This window comes from Mytilus trossulus, chromosome 2 (genome assembly GCF_036588685.1).
Source record: "Mytilus trossulus isolate FHL-02 chromosome 2, PNRI_Mtr1.1.1.hap1, whole genome shotgun sequence".
Taxonomy (NCBI): domain Eukaryota; kingdom Metazoa; phylum Mollusca; class Bivalvia; order Mytilida; family Mytilidae; genus Mytilus; species Mytilus trossulus.
This window is the reverse complement of record NC_086374.1, coordinates 28,861,657-28,881,629: the sequence shown is the minus strand read 5'-3', so window position 1 is coordinate 28,881,629 and position 19,973 is coordinate 28,861,657. Positions and strand designations below refer to the sequence as shown.

At 32.6% G+C, this 19,973-nt stretch overlaps 1 protein-coding gene across 1 annotated transcript in view; it reads left to right on the top strand.

The window, feature by feature from the left end:
* Positions 1 to 18,280, top strand: part of LOC134706932 (mucin-2-like) — a 38,086-nt gene extending 19,806 nt beyond the window's left edge. The window contains exons 12-20 of the mRNA XM_063566304.1: positions 2,848 to 3,945; positions 4,254 to 4,339; positions 5,200 to 5,329; positions 7,921 to 8,105; positions 10,601 to 10,922; positions 11,176 to 11,264; positions 14,156 to 14,285; positions 16,410 to 16,594; positions 17,973 to 18,280. Of these exons, the coding sequence (XP_063422374.1) occupies positions 2,848 to 3,945; positions 4,254 to 4,339; positions 5,200 to 5,329; positions 7,921 to 8,105; positions 10,601 to 10,922; positions 11,176 to 11,264; positions 14,156 to 14,285; positions 16,410 to 16,594; positions 17,973 to 18,062 (2,315 nt within the window). The 3' untranslated portion in view covers positions 18,063 to 18,280. The remainder of the gene's footprint in view (positions 1 to 2,847; positions 3,946 to 4,253; positions 4,340 to 5,199; positions 5,330 to 7,920; positions 8,106 to 10,600; positions 10,923 to 11,175; positions 11,265 to 14,155; positions 14,286 to 16,409; positions 16,595 to 17,972) is intronic.
* The last annotated feature ends 1,693 nt before the right edge of the window (positions 18,281 to 19,973 follow it).

Sequence of the window (19,973 nt, the reverse complement as noted above, 5' to 3'; positions counted from 1 at the left end):
ATCCGATGGATACATCTGTTGTAGGGTTGTCACTGACTCAGACGTACTTATGAATATAATTATTTTCTGTGACTGTATCTTACATTAATTTGTAGGATCCTTTACTATAGATAATTTAGCTGATCTGTAACAATAACATCTTCATGCCTTATATATCATGTACTGTAGTACGCCGCTAGATTAAAACTGACGTGGAAAGGTAACATATGGCCACCGAAAGCTCTTTTTTTTGAGAGCCCAGGTGGTCGTGTGGTCTAGCGGGACGGCTGCAGTGCAGGCGATTTGGTGTCACGATATCACAGTAGCATGGGTTCGAATCCCGACGAGGGAAGAACCAAAAATTTGCGAAAGCAAATTTACAGATCTAACATTGTTGGGTTGATGTTTAGACGAGTTGTATATACATTATGTACACAGCCATGTATCACCATCATTGATGGCGATCCGATGGATACATCTGTTGTAGGGTTGTCACTGACTCAGACGTACTTATGAATATAATTATTTTCTGTGACTGTATCTTACATTAATTTGTAGGATCCTTTACTATAGATAATTTAGCTGATCTGTAACAATAACATCTTCATGCCTTATATATCATGTACTGTAGTACGCCGCTAGATTAAAACTGACGTGGAAAGGTAACATATGGCCACCGAAAGCTCTTTTTTTTGAGAGCCCAGGTGGTCGTGTGGTCTAGCGGGACGGCTGCAGTGCAGGCGATTTGGTGTCACGATATCACAGTAGCATGGGTTCGAATCCCGACGAGGGAAGAACCAAAAATTTGCGAAAGCAAATTTACAGATCTAACATTGTTGGGTTGATGTTTAGACGAGTTGTATATACATTATGTACACAGCCATGTATCACCATCATTGATGGCGATCCGATGGATACATCTGTTGTAGGGTTGTCACTGACTCAGACGTACTTATGAATATAATTATTTTCTGTGACTGTATCTTACATTAATTTGTAGGATCCTTTACTATAGATAATTTAGCTGATCTGTAACAATAACATCTTCATGCCTTATATATCATGTACTGTAGTACGCCGCTAGATTAAAACTGACGTGGAAAGGTAACATATGGCCACCGAAAGCTCTTTTTTTTGAGAGCCCAGGTGGTCGTGTGGTCTAGCGGGACGGCTGCAGTGCAGGCGATTTGGTGTCACGATATCACAGTAGCATGGGTTCGAATCCCGACGAGGGAAGAACCAAAAATTTGCGAAAGCAAATTTACAGATCTAACATTGTTGGGTTGATGTTTAGACGAGTTGTATATACATTATGTACACAGCCATGTATCACCATCATTGATGGCGATCCGATGGATACATCTGTTGTAGGGTTGTCACTGACTCAGACGTACTTATGAATATAATTATTTTCTGTGACTGTATCTTACATTAATTTGTAGGATCCTTTACTATAGATAATTTAGCTGATCTGTAACAATAACATCTTCATGCCTTATATATCATGTACTGTAGTACGCCGCTAGATTAAAACTGACGTGGAAAGGTAACATATGGCCACCGAAAGCTCTTTTTTTTGAGAGCCCAGGTGGTCGTGTGGTCTAGCGGGACGGCTGCAGTGCAGGCGATTTGGTGTCACGATATCACAGTAGCATGGGTTCGAATCCCGACGAGGGAAGAACCAAAAATTTGCGAAAGCAAATTTACAGATCTAACATTGTTGGGTTGATGTTTAGACGAGTTGTATATATATATATATATATATATGTACATACATGCTTCCATATTTGCTATGAAAAGCTTCATTATTCAAACTGGATATTTGTTAAATATACCTTTAATTAGTTAGTTAGTTTCTTTCTAGTTGATATACTTCTACAGACTTTGTGGTCCTTTGACATTATATATGATGTCTTTGAAATGGTTTAACACGTTCTTCAAAACGTTTCAATCTTTAAATTGGTAGTCTATGTAAACTGTACATTGTAAACTATTAAAAGACATCTGTAACCCACACTTTTTGTCTTAGTGTAATGTGTCAACTAATCCAAGTATCAGTGTCTGCCAACCAAGTGGCATTGAAATGCATTTGATATACCTTCAGAATACTAGGTCATGTTAAACAGTATGTTTTTTTAAAAGAAAAATAAACTTTAACCTGCTTTTTGTTATACTTTTCCTAAATCACTGTTTGTCGTCTGTTCAATTTCAAAAATAATATCCTCTGAAACTACTTCATCAAATTTAAACACAGATTTGTCATACCATTATTGGGTATTTAGATTCGAAGAAAATATGTCTGATAACCACGCTTGCAAACAAGCATGGCAAACAAGGCTAATGATATGGGTAATATACAACTTCTGTTTTACAAAACGTGAATATCGCTTCAGAAAGGGAGAAACTGTTAACAATAATAAGATTTACAATACTGTAATACGACTACTTGTAGAGGTAGACAAGAATGATTCCGATTTTTGTATTAAACAAACATTGTGAATTCTATCTCAAATATTATAACAGAAAGACAGTGATTTTGAATGTCAAAACAAGACAAGAAAAGATCCATGAATAATTCAACGTGCAACTTTCATTTTGAAAGCTTTAAAATAAAGATATATATTTTTAACAGAAGAAAAGACATATTGGACAAAATCTTCCAATTAACTAGTATGGCCGAGTTGTGAGTTGACTACATACAGAAGTTATGGTCTGTGATGGCAATTTTCCTAAAACAGATACAAAAAACTTTTAGAAGGGAAATGTCATTCCTTTTTGCTAATTTGGGCTTTACTCTTACCTCATTGATCTGATTTTATTATGAAAAAAACATTTCTATTCTAACTTCAATGTGTGTAAATTTTACAGCAAGTCCTCTGCCAACACCCGCTCTAACTACACAAACCACAACAACTACTCCGACCACCACAACAACTCTTCCGACCACAACAACTACTCTGACCTCAACAACCACTCCGACCACAACGACTACTCCGACCACAACAACCACTCCGACTACAACAACTACTCCGACAACTACAACTACTCCGACCACAACAACTACTCCGACCACAACGACCACTCCGACTACAACAACTAATCCGACCACAACTACTCCGACCACAACGACCACTCCGACTACAACAACTACTCCTACCACAACAACTACTCCAACTAAAACAACTACTCCGACTACAACAATCACTCCGACAACTACATCTACTCCGACCACAACAACAACTCCGACCACAACAACTACTCCAACCACACAGACCACTCCGACCACAACGACCACTCCGACTACAACAACTACTCCTACCACAACAACTACTCCAACTACAACAACTACTTCGACTACAACAACTACTCCGACTACAACAACCACTCCGACAACTACAACTACTCCGACTACAGCAACAACTCCGACCACAACAACTACTCCGACCACAAAGACCACTCCGACTACAACAACTACTCCAACTACAACAACTACTTCGACTACAACAACTACTCCGACTACAACAACCACTCCGACAACTACAACTACTCCGACCACAACAACAACTCCGACCACAACAACTACTCCGACCACAACGACCACTCCGACTACAACAACTACTCCTACCACAACAACTACTCCAACTACAACAACTACTTCGACTACAACAACTACTCCGACTACAACAACCACTCCTACCACAACAACTACTCCAACTACAACAACTACTTCGACTACAACAACTACTCCGACTACAATAACCACTCCGACAACTACAACTACTCCGACCACAACAACTACTCCGACCACAACAACAACTTCGTCCACAACAACTACTCCGACCACTACAACTACTTCGACCACATCAACAACTCCGACGACTACAACTTCTCCGACCACAACAACTGTTCCGACCACAACAACATTTCTTTCGACCACTTCGACACCAGCTCCTACATGTTCCAAAGGTATATTTATAATCAGCTAATACGTATTTAACTGGAAAACATGAATATCTGCAAGGATATTATGTCTAGTTCGATTTAAAAGAAAAACGGAGGTTTAGCAACGAGTTGATCTTATCTGCTTTCTATTCATAAAAATTGATTCTGAACTCAATATTTCAAAAGAAGGAAAAAATAAAAGTGCGGGTCAAAATATATTTTGTTGATTGAGCCAAGCATTCGGTTTCAAACAGTTGATCAAATACTGGGGAGGGAGGGATTTCACGAAAAAAAAATTACACAGACTTTATGTTTGCCTTTTTTCTCTTCAGTCATTGAATGTGGATTTGAGCAAGGACAAACATGTGCATTCGAAAATACTAATGGCGACGATTTCAACTGGACTTTATATAAATCTGTAAGTTTTGTTTAGATGCAAATGAAAAATGAATGTTTCTCTACGCATAATTTAATTTTGATGTAATGGTAATGCGTCTTCTAATTGGCTGGCGTTTTTTTTTGTTTATCAACTCCTAGACATCATTTAGTCATGTGACCATGACGACATCAACATTTTTTCATTGTTTACTCTGGTTTAAAATGGAATTAAAAATTTAATTATAAGAAACCACTTTAATATTTTATTTGTTTATTCGATTTAACATAAAAAAATGTGGTGCACACCTTAACTAACATGCAATGCGGATTATTCAGTGTGCATTACATTATTATGTTACATTTTATTTCTTCAAAAACAGAAAGAAATATTACAGTTATGCCTTAATTATATCACATAGTTCTGCTATTTTTATTAGATTTATGAATGTCGTTGTGTCATTTATGTGCAACAACTACTAGTTTTTATTGAAATTGGATATTTTTCCAAAATATAAACCCATGCATTAATTGATAATAATACAATAACATCATCGGCGTATGATATTCTTGTCCAACATGATATAAAAACTTATTGGTATCGAAATCAGATAATACAGAAAGTATTGCTATTAAGCAATCACTGAAATACCTTCATGTGTCGAACACACAAGTATATTGTTATAGAATCAATAAACTGTTTTCTTGTAACGAACGAAGTAATGTGGTATAGTAATCAATGAAATGTTTTCTTATGACGAACAAACTATTGTATTATATCAGCCGCTGAAATGTTTTATTGTGTTGTACAAATAATCCAGTGAACGACAAATCAAAGAGGGAACTGTAAAAAATGACAACAAACACAATTTTACTTTTCATGTTAAATTTATTGCAATACAGGGCTCAACATCTACCACAGACACTGGTCCTTCGTCTGCACATAGTGGTAACCAATATGCCTATATTGAGGTCAATGGTCAAGGACAGGACTCTTATGCCTTTTTGAGCTCAAGGAATACTAACCTGTTCTGTAAGTATTAAAGACATTCACTAATATATGTGAAAACTTTACATTCAATTACATAAGTATTTTTGTTAGTAAGAGCCCCGGTTTACACATCAATAACCTCTAGAAAAAATGTGTTTAATCCTTATAATTCTTCAGCCAATCATTTGTGATATTTAATAAACTTTTTTTTTGTTAATGGCTACTAAATATATTTACCATCAAAAGCACAATGACACGTCCGATAAATACATCAGAATCTTAAATGAAATAGCAACTTCCTCAAAAACTTCATTTTAATTGACTTTTAAATGTTTCCGAATTTGAAGCGTACACGTAACGAAATAATCTTTCCCTTGAAGAGTTCTATTCGTATGACGTCGTGGGTTGCCATGACGTAAATTCGCCAAATCCTACATGAAATTTCGCGACATTTTATTAAATTTTATTTTTATACATTTTCGAAGCTTTAGTGCATTTAATTTATTTCTTTTTTTGTTATATATGCACTAGAATGATCACAACTGTTATGCAATTGTTTTTAAATCTCAGTTTGCTGAAAATCTCGGGATCACTGCAAGCTTGTGTATCGCGTATGAATAGATTACAAAAGAAGTTTCGGAAACATGGTTTTATCGAAGTGTAAACTTTAAAAAAATTCTACTTGACCAATTCAATTTAAGTATTTATAGATATGCAAATCATAAAAGAATTATTCATTTATATATGTTAAATTTTTATATTAAACTATGTAAGTATTTTTTCTTTTTAAGTATTCAACTGCACTATTGTTTTCTAGTAAGTAGCTTTCATGTTGTCTTTAGTGTTGTATGAAGACGATATAATGCATCCTCTTGCTTTAGGTTTGTGCTCTTATAATATGCAAGATAATGGGGTGTATCAGAGCGATATGATTGTTTCGCTGTATTGAAGACAAATTGGTGGCCTACGTCCATTATCTGCGTTTAAGTCATGTTGTTGTCACTTTGAGATATTCCCAATTTCCATTCTCAAGATCATTTATATACAGCTGTCGATTTAAAAATTATCAGATACTCTATCTCTTTATTTCCGATGCAGTTGGAATTTTTTCGATTTTTCCCCTTTGACCCTAATGTTGCTTATCTATTGTAACAGCGTGATTGCAATCTGCTATCTCGATCTGTGTTGTGACATGTCATGTTAGAGCCCTTTTATAGCTTGCTGCTCGGTGTGAGCTAAGGCTCCGTATTGAAGACCGTACTTTGACCTATAATGGTTTACCTTTACAAATTGTGACTTGAGAGAGGATTGTCTCATTTGCATTCATACCTCATCTTCATATATATATTATAATTAAACCTTTCATAAAAAAGAAGCCACTGGTGAACCAGAAAACAAATTGATTTTATTGTGTATCATTGTTTCTCCCCTGTCAATTTTACCTGTAAGCATGTAATATAGACAACCCAAAAAACTATGTTGCAATAAGTTTAAATTCTCTATAAGTAGTTAAGCTATATAATAAATGAAATAAATGTTCATGGTGTATCCTTAAAAAAAATCATTTTCCAAAAGATTTCATAAACTTCGATTTATTAAAAGATATTGGTTGCAGAAACATGCACAATGAACAACATATAAAATAGGTGAAGAGTGCATTTATCATTATTAAAAATTCACCTGTACGTCATTAGTGTTACTGTTAATGGTGAGACTACTTTGAGAAAGTAATATCATTGACCAGTTTAGTACCACCATTAAATATATCAGGACAATAAGCTAGTTTTGAGTGGGTTTTTGTTAATGTTAAACAACTGATATATCATATCATTTATAAAATACAAAACTTCTTATAACAATATTGTAATACTTTAATGTATAACCTATACCAATGATTCACACAAAAACGTGCATGCTGGTAACAGCAATGACACTATTTAGTAACACTTTAGTTATTTTTATTGATCAATATTGTGTTATATATATATATTTTTTTTATTTTGCTAAGTGTTCTTTGTTTCAGGTAAGTACTTTATTAAAACTATAATTGAACTGTGTTTTCAATGGTAATACTTTGTGCCATTGTAATTACTTAGGAGCCAGAGGTGTTACTTTATAGAAATGGAATAATCTTTATGTTTTATTAACAATTGTAATTTGTTTTATGACGTATAGGAAGATAAGCCATTATCTAAAAATTTAGTCTACACATTTTACATGTATTCAATTTTAATGTATACTTTAATATTACCAACAGCCACAGTTAGGACAGTTATGTTTTTGCAACAGTTATGATTTTTTGGTCAAGTATAATGCATACCTATAGAAATGACTAGTTATTTAAAACTTTTAAACAACAAATTGAAACGTTGTAGTCATTAGCACATAATATGCTGATAAGCATATTCACAAGAAATTTGTACCAGTTGAACCGCTTAGAAGTTGTATGTCTTCGGACTTAAGAAGATGGTGAGATTTTGTTGTCCCAGTGACAATTTATATGAGAAGGATATCTCAGTTATTCTCAAAGGTTTTTTTAATGTCCCTGTTCATTTGTATAAACTTCATATTTCAATTGTTATGATAATGAATAACATATCTTACTTGTCAAATACTTATTATTTTTATTTCAGCTTCTTCGTTTTGCCTCAGGTTTTATTATCACATGTATGGCCAACATATCGGATATCTAGCAGTGTACTCACAAACACGCAACTCGAACTGGTGGTCCAAACCTTGGACTAGGTCCGGAAATCAAGGAAATCAATGGATAAAAGCCAGTGTGGATATTACTGGTAATATAACGTCAGGCATTGTTGTAAGTATATAATCAGAAAATCTGTTCTTTCTTCAAATTTTTCCTACCAGAGTAAACTTAAAATACACATTCATTTGTCCGTTTGAAAAATTTCACATATATTGTGTAGGCGTATTATTCTATGAATAAAACCTTATCGTTGACACTGGACTTCGAACATTGCTATCAAGAATCAAATGTTAAATTGGACTGTCAGTGTTAACAAATATTTGGACTATATATGGTACAAATATTTTTCCCAAATTGATTATTCTGATTCTAATATAAATAAACTAGCAATTTTCAATAATTCCATCAGTATATTATAGAAAAAGTAGTAAAAATATTAGAACTTCATCTAAATCAAATGTTTGTCCCAAATAAAAGAACAATCACCCAGTCGGTTCTTAGCAGTGAGGCTCTATTTATATTGCATATCGATGGCATCATAATGATTGTAGATTTTGGCACTGCCGTTGTTTGTTGTTATTTGATATTAATTGGCTTGTGCCTTCTGTATCTTATTTGCAGCAATAGACATTTGAGCGAAATGAAAGAATATTTAAAAAATAAAAAAAAGGGTTCGAGTGTCAAAGTATCTAATATCTATGAGGAAATACAAAATGAGCATAGGACACTTCAACGAGAAAAAATAAGAATGATGAAGTAGTACCTCTTCTGTTCTACAAAAAATGTATATACTTAATATGTAATCCTTGCTCACCACATGAGGTTGAAGAAAAATCTCAAACAGGATATTGTTTACAAAGTTTTGATAAAGCAAAAATTCAAAACATGTTTATATTACACTGCCATAAACATAAAACTCGTCAATGACATTATTTTAAAGCCAGTTCGGGCTTGAAATTTATTTGTAAGGCTTCTGTCATAGAACTCCCTCCTCACCGAGGATTCCGGTTCTAAGTAGAGAATACTTTTGCTGAACAGACGGACAAGTAGTTGCAAGATTTTGCATGTGATCAATTTCTATCTGTTCACACATTGCTCTTAAATGCGCTGTTATATGTTGTTTCGTATACTTCAATGAAAGTCAAGATCTATGTTAGTGATTTCCATGTTTGTTTGTCAGAATTTGTATTATATGGTCTTTGATTTATTAGAACATGGCAATTGCATGCATAAGCTTCAGAGTTATCACACCAATGAATTTCGAATTTAATATGTTGTAGCTGGGAACAAAGTGAAGATCATTAACAGGGTTGACCATTTTTACTTCAGTTGTTTAGGAGTTATGGCCCTAAAAATTTTATTAGTTACACTAATGAATATAAACTATCTATATAACTTTCGTTGATGACATGTTTGCCCTTTATAATAAATTGAATGTATGAAAGACTTTTTGTGTAACACGATTTATCCTTGACGCATGCAACAAAATTAAGTGTATGCATAGCAAGACATCAAGAGATAAATAAAAAAATACCAAACTCTAAGGAAACATTAAAACGGAAACTCTCTTGTCAAAAGCCCAAACAGTTTCTCATCAAACAAAATTAAGAGTAACTATAATATTCTTTACTTGGTAAACCATGATTTATTTCTTGATGTAGCCATTTATTGGAACAAACATTACTAAACGATTTTATCGTATGATATATACAATTTGAATCTTCAATGTTAAAGAAGTAGGTCCGGTAAGGACCAATTGTGGCTTCAAATTTCAGATTCATCTTACGAAAGATTTTGACCACTTTTTAAACACTTTAGTGTCTATTTCATCTGAATCAATTAGTTTATGTGAAAGATTTTATCTGATTAAGTCATTAGAAACGGTCCGATTCAAGCTCAATTATAAAATATTTACCAAATATTCCGAAAAATGTCACTTTTCAGATATTTTTTGTCAAAAATGAAAGTGACCGCATCCTCAACCTTTATATACATTATGTATTATCATGAAATACAACTTACATTTCAATATTAATAATGAACACGAATGCGGCCACTTTCAATTTACACGAAAACCGTATAAAATTTAACTGAATTGCTAGAATTGTGAAAAATCGCGTTTCAGTAATTTAACATGACTTAATGGTGTTTGTACGCGATATATGTGCATTATATTGTCAAAAACAGTTAATATTTATGTAGCAGAGGCATTCTACTGTCCAATAAATAACTCAAAGTTTAAATTTTAACAGTTTTGTAAAACTGCTATATTTTGGGGCCAAAAAGGAGTCTTACTGGACCTACTCCAAAATGTGTGTCAATTAAAACAAGGTTAGATTGTGAAATTATCATAATTCTATAATTTTCCAAAAAAGTACGCAAATACATTTCAAACTTATCAGAATGTAAAATATCAATTACATTTAGCGACTAACTGAAACATTCAAAACTCGTCAATGAATTATTTGTGCGAAAAAATAGATGACATAAAATGGATTTCAACTTATCAAAAAGAACATATAGTCTGAATGACCATTATTTTTAAATACTTGTTAACCTAAACAAAATTCTGGAAATGATATTTTCTACATTGATATATTTTTCAGATTGATATCGAGGCTTCGAAAGGAGGTTCTGGTAATAACGGTGATATTGCAATTGATGATATAACATTGTGTACCGGTTCTTGTACTCCAACCACAACAACTACTCCAACCACAACAACTACTCCGACCACAACAACTACTCCAACGACAACAACTACTCCGACTACAACAACAACTCCAACCACAACAACTACTCCGACCACAACAACTACTCCAACGACAACAACTACTCCGACTACAACAACTTCTCCGACCACTACAACCACGCCGACCACAACAACTACTCCAACAACTACTCCAACAGTTCCTACATGTTCCAACGGTATATTTATTAGCTGCTTATACATAGTTATCTGGAATACATGCATCTTTGCAAGGTTATTATGGCTAGTTCGATTTGAAAAAAAAGGAATTGTAGCAACGAATTGATTTTATCTGCTTTCTATTCATACAAATTGACTCTGAACTCAATATTTCAAAAGAAGGATATAATAAAAGCGAGGGTCAAAATGTATCTTATTGATTGAGCTAAGCATTCTGTGTCAAACAACTTTATGTTGCCTTTTTTTCTTCAGTCATTGAATGTGGATTTGAACAAGGACAAACATGTGCATTCGAAAATACTAATGACGAAGACGAATTCGACTGGACTTTATATAAATCTGTAAGTTTTGTTTAGAAGCAAATGAATAATGGATATTTTTCTACATATAATTTATTTTTTGATGAAATGCGTCTTCTGATTGGCTGGCGTTGTTTTGTTTATTAACTCCTAGACATCATTACGTCATGTGACCATCACGTCATCAACGTTTTTTCATTGTTTACACTGGTTTAAATAGAATAAAGAATTATATTATAAGAAATCACTTTAATATTTTATTTGTTTATTCGAACTAACATATAAAATGTGGTGCACATCTGAGTTAACAAGCTACGCGGGTTATTCAGTGTGCATTACATTTTTGTGTTATTTCTTCAGAGACAGAAAGAAATATTACAGTTGTTTTGGTTTTGGTATGGTTTTTTATTTTTTTTAATTTTAATGTCCTTTCTCAGAATACGTTTAATACGTATACCCTTACCGAAAAAATCAGCCTCCTGCAAATAGTTGCTGCAGGTCTGCTGCAAACTTGCTGCAGACTTGCAGCGAACACAGAGTCGGTGTTTGCAGCATGTTTGCTGCAAATACGCTGCAGGTCGGATGCAAACAATTTACCATGCAAATGAGTGTTTGCTGCAGACCTGCTGCAAACATTTATATGCAAATGAGTGTTTGCGGCAGACCTGCTGCAAACATTTTTATGCAAATGAATCTTTCTCCTGCGTGTTTGAATCAGACCTGCTGCGTGTTTGCTGCAGACCTTTTTATTACAAAGTATTCTACCATACAAGTATATTCATTTAAGTATGTGACTTAGTTTTATTTATATTTAAAATTATGTTTCATTTGAATTTGCTTTTTAATATGCATAACATATACATTAAAAGGAGGTTTTATTTAATTAGATATATGTATTAAAATAATAATGGGTTAAGATGTTAGAATTTTATAAAATCTGAAAAGATGTAAGAATTTAATAAAATCTAGAAAGGCAGATTTTCTCAGTGGAATGTTATATGTACTTCATGATCAATATATATTAAGATCTTTAAAAAGTTATAAAAACTTGTTTTGCCACCATCAATAGATTTAAAAAGGTTATATTATGATAGGCACCATAAAATAAGTGTATATATAAGGCTGTTGAGGATAGGAGTGATCTTTTATGAGATTCTTACAATTATTAAATGACAGACTCTGTGTTGGTACTATATATATGTTACTTATGATAATAATTTTTCTCATTTGGTTGTCAGTTCTTCCACTTTATGATATATGTATCTTTATATAACTATATATATGCACATTATGTGTTTCTATTAGTTGTCTAAAATTTTCAGTCTCTCTATGTGCATTTGAAATAACATGTTTCTAGTTTTGTTTTCAATGTTTTCCATGAATTTTTCACAGCTATCAAACAACTCCTTGTATTTTGAACAGTCTATTATCAATTGTACTATAATTGCAGTTTTGTTCATGAAGGTGCACTTCCGTTTTGCTGGAGTGATTTTATCAGTGATCTCTTTTCTTACATTAAGGAAAGATTTTTCTCTCATAGTACTGAGTATGGGACATGTTGTAAAGAAATGAGTTATGTCTTCATTGGCAGTTTGACATAATTGGCAAATTGGATTTACGGTATATGGAGTGAATTTATGTCGATCTGCCTGAAGTATGTATGTTCCAGTTATCATTCTAGTCTTGATTATTGCTTTTCTAAGTTCAAAACGAGGCAAATGCTATATTTTCCAGACTTGGTGATGTTTATTGATCTCGAAGTTTTCCGTATTCATGAATTTTAAGCTAGATTTTCTTTCAGATTCTATTAAGGTCTTGTCCGTCCAAAATTTGTCTACTTTCAGTTTGATAGTTCTTTTCCATTGTAGGCAGCAAATTTTAATATTACAACACATTTTCATGTAACAACAAGATGGTCTTTTTTTCACAGAAATTCTTATAAAAGTGAATGAATTTATTTTACAAATTCCCTGAATTTAATCAGTGAATCTGTAACAAAGATCTTAATTATTTCAGGGATTTTATAAAGTCACTACTCAAAATCAGAGATTTCATAAAATCAACAATCAGTTCAGTGATTTTACAAGTTCCCTGAAATTTCAGTGATTTTACAAAATCCCTGATTTTACAAATTCCCGGTAACATATACACATCACATTATCTTTTTTACACAGTAAATTCTAAAAAGTTTGATTACATACATACACATGTTACATACAATAATTCGAATAATTTATCATTTGCAGAATTATCATAGCAAAGGCATAGTTTATTCCTTTAAAACATTCTTGAGTGGACTGTATAGTTGTTACATGTTTGAAAACTTGCGTTTCGGTCGTGTTGTTGTCCCTTTGACATATTCCCAATTTCCATTCTCAATTTCATTTATATACAACTGTCGATTTAAATTATCAGATACTCTTATCACTTTATTTTCGATGCAGTTGGAATTTTTTCGACTTTTCTACTTTAACCCCTTTGACCCTAATGTTGCTTATCTATTGTAACAGCATGATTGTCATCTGCTATCTGTTCTGTGATTTAACATGTCATTTTAGAGCCCCTTTATATCTTGCTGTTCGGTGTGAGCTAAGGCTTCGTGGTGAAGACCGTACTTTGTCCTATAATGGTTTACTTTTACAAATTGTGACTTGAAAGAGAGTTTTCTCATTGGCATTCATACCTCATACTCTTATATCTATTAAAATAAAACCTTTCAATAAAAAGAAGCCACTGGTGAGCCAGAAAACAAATAAATTGATTTTAGTATGTATCATTGTTTCTCCGCTGGCAATTTTACCTGTAAGCATGTATGTATTCTTGTGATGTATAAATAATCGTGTGAAGGACACACCAAAGAGGGACTGTAAAACATGACAACAAACAAAAAACATTTTATTTTTCATAATATTATCAATTTCATTGCAATACAGGGCTCAACATTTACCACAAACACTGGTCCTTCGGCTGCACACAGTGGTAACCAATATGCCTATATTGAGGTAGATGGTCAAGGACAGGACTCTTATGCCTTTTTGAGCTCAAGGAATACTAACCTGTTCTGTAAGTATTAAAGACATTCACTAATATATGTGAAAACTTTACATTCAATTACATAAGTATTTTTGTTATTAGTATTCAACTGCACTATTGTTTTCTGGTAAGTAGCTTTTATGTTGTCTTTAGTGTCGTGTGAAGACAATATAATGCATCCTCTTGCTTCAGGTTTATGCTCTTATAATATGCAAGATAATGGAGTGTATCAGAGCGATATGATTGTTTCGCTGTGTTGTAGACAAATTGGTGGCCTACGTCCATTATCTGCGTTTCGGTCGTGTTGTTGTCCCTTTGACATATTCCCAATTTCCATTCTCAATATCTTTTACATACCACTGTCGATTTAAAATTATCAGATACTCTTATCTCTTGATTTCCGATGCAGTTGGAATTTTTTCGACTTTTCTACTTTAACCCCTTTGACCCTAATGTTGCTTATCTATTGTAACAGCATGATTGTCATCTGCTATCTGTTCTGTTATTTTACATGTCATTTTGGAGCCCCTTTATATCTTTCTGTTCGGTGTGAGCTAAGGCTTCGTGGTGAAGACCGTACTTTGTCCTATAATGGTTTACTTTTACAAATTGTGACTTGAAAGAGAGTTGTCTCATTGGCATGCATACCTCATCCTCTTATATCTATTAAAATAAAACCTTTCAATAAAAAGAAGCCACTGGTGAGCCAGAAAACAAATAAATTGATTTTAGTATGTACCATTGTTTCTCCGCTGGCAATTTTACCTGTAAGCATGTAATGTACAAGACCAAAAATCTATGTTAGAAGTAAGTTGAAAATCTCTATAAGTAGTTAGGCTATATCATAAATGAAATTAGTGTTCATGGAATATCCTTATTAAAAAATCATTTTCCGAAAGATTTCATAAACTTTGATTTATTAAAAAATATTGGTTTAAAAAACATGCACAATGAACAACATATAAAATAGGTAAAGAGAGCACTTATCATTATTAAAAATTCACCTGTACGTCATTAGTGTTACTGTCAATGGTGAGACTACTTTGATAAAGTAATATCATTGACCAGTTTAGTACCACCATTGAATATATCAGGACAATAAGCTAGTTTTGTTTGGGTTTTTGTTAATGTTAAACAACTGATATATCATATTATTTATAAAGTACAATACTTCTTCTAACAATGTTTTAATACTTTAATGTATTACCTATACCAATATTTCACACAAACTCGTGCATGCTGGTAACAGCAATGACATTATTTAGTAACGCTATTGATATTTTTATTCATCAATGTTATGTAATATTATTAATTCGTATATTTTAACAAATTTTATTCGTTTAGGGATATTCACATGTTAAACTATATTTTCGAAGGAAGAGAGAAAACGGCGGATAGCAAAAAGCATATTGACCGGCAAAAGCATATCCCACGGTTATTTTTAGAATATCTAAAAACCGATATACTATGTGACGTCATGTAATGAATTCAAGGATATTGAAACACATGATGTCTGTGATCGATTTTTTGACGAATAAACTTCAAATACATAAGACGCACAAACTAAAGTAAATGAAATAACAACTAATATGTTGGTATTGTCAAGGAGATAATGTAATATCTATAAAATTCCAACAAACCTAAATGACGATTTTGATACAAATATGGTCGGAAATTATTGTCTAATCATTTTTTCTTACACATTTTACATGTATTCAGTTATAAGGTATACTTAATATTACCAACAGCCACATTTAGGACAGTTATGTTTTTGCAACAGTACATTCTGATTTTTTTGTTGTTAATTATAATACATACCTATAGAAATGACTAGTTATTTAAAACTTTTAAACAAAAAATTGAAACATTGTAGTTCATTAGCACATAATATGCAGATGAGCATATTCCCAAGAAATTTGAACCAGTTGAACCTTTTAGAATTTGTGTGTCTTTAGACTTGTGAATATGGTGAGATTTTGTTTGCCCAGGAACAATGTATGGGCAAAGGTTATGTCAGTTATTATCAAAGGTTATGTCAGTTATTATCAAAGGGTTCTTTAATTTCCCTGTTCATTTGTATAAACTTCATATTTCCATTATTTTGAAAATGAATTACATATCTCACTTGTCTAATAATTATTGTGTTTATTTCAGCTTCTTCCTATTGCCTCAGATTTTATTATCACATGTATGGCCAAAATATCGGAAAATTAAAAGTGTACTCACAAAAACGCAACTCGAGCTGGTGGTCCATTCCTTGGACTCGGTCCGGAAATCAAGGAAATCAATGGATAAAAGGTAGTGTGGATATTACTGGAAATATAGACCTAGGCATTGTTGTAAGTATATAATCAGAATAGAAGTTCTTCCTTCAAATTTTTCATACCAGAGTAAACTTTAAATACACATTCATTTGTCCGTTTGTGAAGTTTAATTGCGATTTTGTGGGCTAATCAATTTAAGCACTGACACTTTATATATTCAATCTGTAATCCTTGCTCACAACGTGAGGTGTAAGAAGAATCTCAACCAGGATATAGTTTACAAAGAGTTGATCAAGCACAAAATTCAAAACATGTTTATATTACACTGCCATAAAACAAAACACTCGTCAATGACATTATTTTAAAGCCAGTTCGGGCTTAAAATTTATTTGTAAGGCTTCTGACATAGAACTCTCTTCTCACCGAAGATTCGGATTCTAAGTAGGGAATACGTTTGCTGAACAGACGGACAAGCAGCTGCAAGATTTTGCATGTGATAAATTTCTAACCGTTCACACATTACTCTTAAATGCGCTGTTATATGTTGTTTCGTATACTACAATGAATGTCAAGTTCTATTTTAATTATTTCCACGTTTGTTTGTCAGAATTTGTATTGTGTGGTCTTTGATTGATTAGAACAGGCTAATTTCCATGCACAAGCTTCAGAGTTATCACACCAATGAATTTCGAATTTGGATATGTTGTAGCTGGTATTAAAGTGAAGGTCATTAATAGGGTTGACCATTTTTACTTCAGTCGTTTAGGAGTTCTGACCCTTAAAAGTGTTATTAGTAACACTAATGAATATAAACTGTCTATTTACTTTCGTTGATGACACATTTGCCCTTTATACTAGAGTGAATTTATGAAAGACGACATTTTTCTGTAACACGATTTATCCTTGACGCATGCAACAAAATTAAGTGTATACATAGCAAGACATCAAGAGATAAATAAAAAAATACCAAACTCCAAGGAAACATTAAAACGAAAACTCTCTTGTCAAAAGCTCAAACAGTTACTCATCAAACGAAATTAAAAGAAACTATTATATTCTTTACTTGGTAAACTATGGTTACTCTCTTGATGTTGCCATATATTGGTACAAACATTAGTAAACGATCTTATCGTATGATATATACAATTAGACTTTTCAATGTTAAATTTGTGTCAATTAAAACAAGGTTGAAATGTGAATTTGTCATAATTCTATAATTTTCCAACTAAAGTACGCAAATACATTCAAACTAATCAGAATGTAAAAAAGCGACTAACTGAAACATTCAAATCACGTCAATAAATTATTTTTTGCGAGAAAAAAAATAGATAACATAAAATATTTTTCAACTTATTCAAAAGAACATAAAGTGTGAATGACAATTATTATTAAATACTTGTAAACCTAAACAAAATTCTCGAAATAATATTTTCTACATTGATATTTTTTTCAGATTGAGTTTGAGGCTACGAAAGGAAGGTCTGGTAATAATGGTGATATTGCAATTGATGATATAACATTGTGTGCCGGTTCTTGTAATTAACGTATTACACTTCTCGATATTGTGTGAGCTGAAATTTCACACTATTATAATTACTATCTGTTCTAGAAAGGTACCCGATAGTCCAGTTTATATTGCTCGAAATTCTCCTTTTAATTCTTTTTTTTTCTATCGAATTATATGTACTAAAAACCTTTAGTCGAAACAAACAGTGTTTATAGTTTTTAATGAAATTTTTCTTCGTGCATCTATATTTTAGAAACGAATATCTTATTAAGTGTATTTCGAACTAATAAAAAAACAATTTGCATGCAACAAATGTTTTCTTTGTGTAAAATAATCTTAATGTACCATACCACCTTTTGCTACACAGTGAACATTTCACTGAGGCTCATTAACTGTAAACATATCATATCACAATGGAGTCTTTCGTCTCTCTTTTAATCATCCGTGAAGACGTTAAATGTCAAAAACTGGTATCTGGTGTTGCTAATTTGGTAGCGTTATTGTTATTTCCAGAGGTAGATTACTAGACAAGTGGGTAATCTGCTATATAGTAAGGCTATCATGTTGTCTCATAACTTTTAACTGTGATTGACACGGGATTTAATATAGTAACAGCAATCAATTGCAAAATGTTATGTGATGCATTCCGGGTAACGATAATTTATTCAAAACCAGACGGATAGTCAAGCTCATAGATAAAAAAAATATTGACAATTCTATGGCTAGAAAGGGAAAAAGACAAAAAGACAAATAATAGTACACAAGACATAACATAGAAAACTAAAGACTAAGCAAATCAATCCTCACCATAACTCGGGGTGATATGAGCTGCTCCGGAAGTGTTAGCAGATACTGCTACACAAGTGCTACCCGTCGAAGTGTTCATAATATTACAAACCACGTAAATAGTCTAATTTAGTAAGTCACATAAAAGAAACAGCATAGATAAAAACATGAATGTTGGATGTATAAATACTGAGACACGTTGAATAGCAATTCGATGCGAATTCACACTCTGCTAACAGGCAATTTCAGGAAAAGTTCACGTTCGGTACTTTGCAAATAAGACAAGAGATGGTTAACCATAATATAAGACTTGGTCAAAATGTCGTTAGTTAGTTTAAACACTGACACATCGTATAGATCAACAAATTCGTGTGGTGTCAATAAAATTTTCCGAGTGTCATTTTTAAACTTTTATAAATAACGTAGTATATCCTGTCCAAAGTCATAAGTCGATTGAGAGAGAACAAATCTGGGTTAAAAAACTCAAACCGAGGGAAACAACGGAAACAATTAAGTGCCACAAAGCAAACGCAAACATACATAAAAAAGAAGTGCCATATTCCTGACTTGGTATAGGACATTTTGAGAACAAATTGTGGATACCATTTAGTTTGATAATTCGAAAAACTTTACGCTTATAAATATGGAAATTTTATTCAATATTTGATCAAAAGACACTACTACATGACAGGAATACTGAATACAATCACAACTCAAGATTGCTAAGCACAGATATACGCATTTATACAATAAATACATTATAGTATAATAATATCATGTAAATCGAAGAATAACATCGATCGAAAATTTAACAATTATTTTCACAATACTAGTCCAAGTGATTATCTTCATCATGACCATAGTGAAAGACTGTTTGAAATTAATGCTGTTCAACGAAAATTGAAATTTGATAACTCAGCTCGATATACGGACAAATAAGATATGTACATATATGAAAAGTACCGAAAATGTATATTTAACACCACAAACGATAAAACATAACTTAATATCCAACCGAACCTATATAACTACATGAATAGGTGTGTAAGTATCGAGACAAGTCGTAAAAAAATATAAATCACACTCGGTAAAACAGTAATTATTCGGTAAAAAGTAAGGTTCGGTATTAGCAGATAGACGACATAGATATTAAACCACAAT